Source organism: Anopheles stephensi, chromosome 2, assembly GCF_013141755.1.
Source record: "Anopheles stephensi strain Indian chromosome 2, UCI_ANSTEP_V1.0, whole genome shotgun sequence".
NCBI lineage: Eukaryota > Metazoa > Arthropoda > Insecta > Diptera > Culicidae > Anopheles > Anopheles stephensi.
This window is the reverse complement of record NC_050202.1, coordinates 90,397,301-90,403,300: the sequence shown is the minus strand read 5'-3', so window position 1 is coordinate 90,403,300 and position 6,000 is coordinate 90,397,301. Positions and strand designations below refer to the sequence as shown.

At 50.5% G+C, this 6,000-nt stretch overlaps 1 protein-coding gene across 23 annotated transcripts in view; it reads right to left on the bottom strand.

Moving 5' to 3' along the window:
• The window catches only part of LOC118505207 (innexin shaking-B), a 57,944-nt gene that overhangs the window by 15,024 nt on the left and 36,920 nt on the right, over window positions 1-6,000 (bottom strand). For 7 of the 23 annotated variants that reach the window (XM_036040703.1, XM_036040714.1, XM_036040715.1 and 4 more), the window contains exon 2: window positions 3,850-5,104. The exons of 11 other annotated variants lie outside the window; for them this stretch is intronic. In XM_036040703.1, the coding sequence (XP_035896596.1) occupies window positions 3,850-4,221 (372 nt within the window). In that variant the 5' untranslated portion in view covers window positions 4,222-5,104. Of the gene's footprint in view, window positions 1-3,849; window positions 5,105-5,679; window positions 5,789-6,000 lie in introns of those variants that run through there. 5 more of the 23 variants (XM_036040713.1, XM_036040706.1, XM_036040709.1 and 2 more) reach the window with 3 other exon arrangements.

Sequence of the window (6,000 nt, the reverse complement as noted above, 5' to 3'; positions counted from 1 at the left end):
AAGCGCATAATCCTTTATCCAACCACATAGGAGCTCTCGCTCTCCTTCTCTCTCTCCCTCTCACACACACTCACATAGAGGAGCTAGGATTGGGAGCATCGCTTTCATTGGCCTGTTTTCTTTTGCGTGGATGAGTGTGTGTGTGTGTCGGTGTATGTTGCTTTCTTCAGCATGTTCTTCCCTTCTCCTCCATTCCTTTCCTCCGCTCTCCCAGTGTGCGACTTTATTTTGCGACCGACTCAAGGTTTTCTGCACATTCCTTCTCGTTTGACCGACCGAAGATTGCCTCTAAAATTCGGTCACATCTGGTGCATTCGAAGGGTTGCCGTTTTGCTGCTGCTGCCACTTGTTCACGTCGGTTCACTTTCTCGACTGGGGACAATTGAGGTGAATCATTTCTATTGCAATCGCTTTGCATGTTTTTTTTTCGCAAACCGCTTCCACTTGTCATGTGTGTTTTCTAAAAAATCTCTTTCGGCTGACTTTTGACTCTTAACCCGGGGTAGGTGGGGGTGGGGGGTGGCAAAACAAAAAGTTGGAAAAATAAAATTAAAATTTGAGTCGATTTCATGCAAAATAAATTCGACCGGTAGCAACGGCCCGCTGAATGGGGCGGGGGTACCTCAGTGTGCCAGTGTTTAAATTGGTCCGGCTCGGCCTTTTGTGGCCATCGCCGACCGTCGTTCCCCGTCTCCCTAGGGAGGATAGGAGTTTATTTTTTCATAGCCATTTGTCCGTCATGCTCCGTTCATTTGCTGTTCAAACCCAGCACCGGCGGCAGCAGCAGCAGCAGCAGCAAAAAAAGGTAGGATAATGGCTGCGAGAACTGTGATGTCATAGTTATTTTTTGTGCCTTCTGGGATGCCGCGCACGTAAACAATGGGATGTTTTGAAGGGAATGAATAAAAACCACACACACACACGCGCGCGCGCGAACACACGCACTCGCGCACGCAGCAATTGAATTAAACCGTTAATTTTATGTACTTTAGAAGGTATTTGGGTAGTAATAAATTTCATTTTGCAACTTTTGCCCCAGCACAAGGCACCTCTCGGGCTCTATAAATGGAACGCACGGCACGGTGGCCGCATCCGAAACACGATAAATTATCGATGAATATATGTGTACACGGATCTACGTGTATACGGACCTTACACTTGGCAAAACAATAAACAACACACACACACAGCTTCGGGCATTGTTTCGTTAGCACTTGGCACTAAAGCTGGGACAAGTACACCTCGCACCTTTTCTGTGCGCTGATTCAATACTTTTGAACCTCCGTTTTTGTTTTCGTTCAAAAAAGAAATGAAAATCAAAGCAAAAAAAACCTCCATCATTAAGCATCCCGCACCAACGAGGGCATTGGCGACAAACTTTTCCCCAACGGCGGCCAAAGCTGTTCAAGTTGAAAAGTCGTGCCGAAATTCTTTTTATTGTTTTAAAACAACAGAAAATTAAACAAAATATGCTCACAATAAACTCGCGGGACTTAACATTCTGCCCCAGCCCCAGTGGGGTGTGGCGGTGTAGGAATTGGTGCTGAGCCTCCCGTTTAGACCAAACAAAACGTCAAATGTGCGCTTCGCAGGCACGGTTGGCATGGTTTGTGTTAAAAGGCACACCGATCTAGGCAGAGATTTACAGGCAGCAGTACCCTGCCGTGCCGCACCGAAAAATGAATAGCTTCTCAAATTTATATTCGACAATAAATTCAAAACAGTATCCACACACACACACACACACGCGCGTACTTCTGCATTGTGAACGATCGTGTCCGCCTGGGTTCGGTCCCCCTTGGGGAGGGAGTGAGAGATAACCCACTGTGTGCATGCCGCGCGGGAAAGAGAGGAAGGGCGTGGGGAGGCGGGGAGGAGGGAAGTAACAAAATACGCGAGCGACGGGTGACAGTGGGACACGATGGATCCACTGCGGGTCAGGAAGTAATATAGATGTAATAAAAAAAAATCCCCCCGTCCTCATGCGTCGACAGCGACCAGGCGCCTCCATCGACCAGGCGCCTCCATCTGCCTCGCGCTTTCGCGACTGGCTTTGAATGATATTTATTTAAAAACCCAAATCACACTGCAATCGTGCACGCATTCAAATGGATCGTAATCCTCACGCACAGAGGAAGTGAGCGAGAGAGAGAGAGAGAGAGAGAGAGACAGCTTTTTGGTGCGGCCGATAACAACAGGCGAACTGGGGGTCGGTCGGTGAGACGAACCGACAGCACTTGGATTGGCCGAGATTTACGTGCTTTTAAATATGATAAGGTAAATAAATATACATCTCGCACTGTTGCGACGACAGTAGTGCTTGCTCATATCGACGGGGGCACCAACCGACCCCGGGGGTTTGCTAGCTTTTGCACCGTAGGACCTATATTTCGTTCGATTCGTATTGTATTCGGCGCTGGGTACGCGCCGCGCGGGTGAATAACTAACGAGGTGAGGTGCGTGAATCATACGGCTTTCCATTTTTCACGCAGTGATTGCATCATGTGCCATTGTTTAGACAGAAATGGATGAATTATGGGGCCAAACTGTTTCCCTTTTTTAAATTAAAATGAAAAATCTCCACCAACGAGTGATTCACTATTTCCCGGAGCAAACGACACACACACACAGAATTTTCATCAAGGTTTTGCTAATTTCGTTTGAACTGCGAGTCACGACAGTTTTTGCGGAGAAAAAAAGACACACACTCGCACACATACATACGCGCGCGATCCGAGCACATCATGTTTGCTGGGCTAGAAAAAAAACGACGGCGTGTCTCGACTTCATCATCATCCCAGGATGTACTCAAATCGAAGTCAAAGCCAATTAAAATTGCTGCCGCTACACTGAGAGTGCTGCCTCGTCCACCCAGGGGAGCATTGCGAAAAACACAACGAAAATATTACAAACAACAAATGGCAGGAGATGGACGTGGTGACGGCCGTCAAATTGGTCGTTCTGGGGGGGAGAAGGGGGGTTGCGTTTTCAAGGACGTACGGCGGCGACGGTAACCAGCCAAGCCAGCCAACCAGCCAACCAGTCAGTCAGCCAGCCAGCAGGCAGGCAGCGAGAAGTTTATTGCCTGCCATTTGACGACGTGGTAATTGCGACATTTCTAGCACAAAACGAAACACACGGGAACACAGCCGAAGAATTCCCACCCCGTTCATTTATGTGCCGCTCGCGTCGGAGATTGCCAGTGTGTGTGTGTAGGTGTGTCCATCTGCGTGTGTGTGTGGGACGAGCTGAGCGGAGTTTACAGCACAACGGTTACACGGAAGTGATCGAGACAGAAAAGCGATTGAAATAATGGTAAGCCAATTCATCAACGTGTTGTTACAACCGGGAAAACCTCCCGTGTGTGCTTCGCCACCGTGTAGGAGTTCTGAAATCTCGATTCGGCCAGCGAGTGCGAGTGTTGGTGTAGGGGGAGTACGGGCGATGCGAAGTGGGTGATGAAGTGTCCATTTTGTTTGACTGAATCGGGTGCGTTAAATATTTGAACAGTTGTTTCTGCTGATGTTCTACACTTCAATTACCCGATCAAACGACCCATAAAGAATCGGAAGATGGCTAGCTGCGATGTCCGTCCGGCCCGGTCCTGCTTTAACGACACCGTGTAACGTGATATGTGAGCAAAAGGCTAACAACGTGCGACCGACTCAAAGCGGCGATTACGAGACATTATTTGCGCTGAGTGTCGTTCAGACTACCGCCACAAGCGAGATAGACAACATTTACATAAATCACACACACACACACAAACGCACACACACACACACACACGCGGGTGTCGGTGTTGGGACGGAATCCACCACCATCCACCCCGAGTGCAGACTGACTCACCTGGAAGAAGAGACAGAAACAGACCCACTGATAGTATTTGTAAATTTTCTTATCCGACTGGTCGGAGTTGCTGGCACCACCGGAGTTGCCGACGCCCGGGTACGGTACCTCATCGCCGACCTTCTTCAGAAACAGGCTCTTGAGCGCGTACGTCGAATGGATCCAGCAGTACGTGTTGAGCACATCTTCCGGTATGTCCTTGGTGTGCACACAGTCGATCGGGTTGCCGACGTATTGGCGGGTGGTGATGATCAGCGAGAACGACATCAGTATGATCACGGTGATCGAGTAGTGCAGTCGGAACACGGGCGAGTCGGTATTTACATGGCTGATCTTGACGAGACTCTTCAGGCCACGGAAGATATCCAACATCTTTCCTGCCGGGGCGGCTATCGCTGGTGACGTGGTCTACGTTGGCGGCTAATGCGCGATACTCTCCGGGATGCGATCGGCTGGTCGGCTGGGCTTGCTAACACATGACGTAGGTATGAAACGGACTCACTACTCTCACGCGCACTCACACGTACAGGCAAAACCTAGGCACAGATTCCGAGGCACCGAGGGGCATGCTTAACGCTTAACTTGTAACTGTAAGGGACTAAGTGCGACTACGCGCCGCTGATATGCTGGCTGATATCTGGCTGAAACCGTATTGGACCACTGTTGTTGGCTGGAATAGGGGAACACAAAGGCCGGCGCCCGTTCCGTTAAACCCGTCGCCTGACGTTACTGGCTAAATGTTTCGTGAGCGTGCCCAAGCGATTGGTTCGTCGAGCGAGGCGGAACACTTGCAGCCGGCTGGCAACGGCGTGTGGCACGGTGTCTACTCTAGCGTCCAGCAGTTCGTCCATGGAACGGCAATAGCCGGTTCGGTCGGTTCGGTGACGTTTCGGAAGACTGCCCAATGTTCTGGTGGCACAGTTCAACACCATATTGGCCTGCTGTTCACGGTTTTAGCACGACCCGGTTGGCATACGCAGTGAGGATCTCCGTAACGTGGCTCTTAAGGCGTGAGTCCCCTCAAGAAGAACCGCATAGAAGCTACCGTTTGCTAAGGCATTCTTTATCTCACAGACAGTTGGCATGAGGGTGAAGGATAAGGTTTGGCCTGTCCCAAGCTCTGTCACCAGATGGAGGCGATCCCGAGCTCGGGTGTATTTGGCACAATTCACTCACTACACTTTTAACACGTGGCACTGGACGTAGCTACTGCCTACGTTTGCTCGACGTTGCTCGCGATGCGTATGAGAAAATGCTAGCGTAAATGAAACAAATCGGGACAATGAACATCTCACCAAGAAACTCACACACACACGCACACACACGCTCTGTAGTACACAGTGAAAGCTTCCCCAAAACGGAGGAGTAACGCTCGGGTAAAACGAACGGCGAAACGAACGTGATCTTTAGAAGGTTGGGGGTTTTTTGTTGCTACATTTCACCGATGCAGATAACAGTCCAGATGTATCGCATTACATACAAAAACACACCAAAACACGCACACACGAAACCACATATTTAAAACGAATGTTTCGATCTGGTCGCTGACTCGATCTTCATTCTGCCGGAAACCACAAGGGGTTGACCACAGCCAAATAATCGCCTTCCGCCGTGGGGAAAAACGGGAAATGCACTACTGCACTAGTGCATACACGAGATGCCACGTTGCCTACACACACACACACACACACAAACGCCCGAGCACACACGCGCACGCACACAGATCCCGTCTGCTGTCTGCTGTCTGTTGGCAGCTTGCTTGCAGCTCGCTAGGTTCGTGTTTCGCGCGCGTACTTCTGTCTGCCAAGACGCTCAACCTTCGCTACTTACTGGCCTTACTACCGACAACAACGACAACTACTACAGCACCGTGCACTGGCTGGCTGGCTGGCTGGCTGACTGGCTGCTGCTTGCTTCCGCTGCCGACGGCGGCCTGTGACTGATTGGAAACGTCGTCTTCGAATCGTACCATCGGCTGAGCGAAAGACGAGCGTCTCCATCTTCCTGTCCCAACCCTCCCAGCCCTCCCCCCCTTTCCTCAGAAGCGACTGAGCGTGCACTCGTTTACCAGAGGCGTACTGGGCCGAACAAATACACACGCAAGAGGGGGCCATATGGGGCCCCCAAAGAAAGTAACGACAGACAACCGTC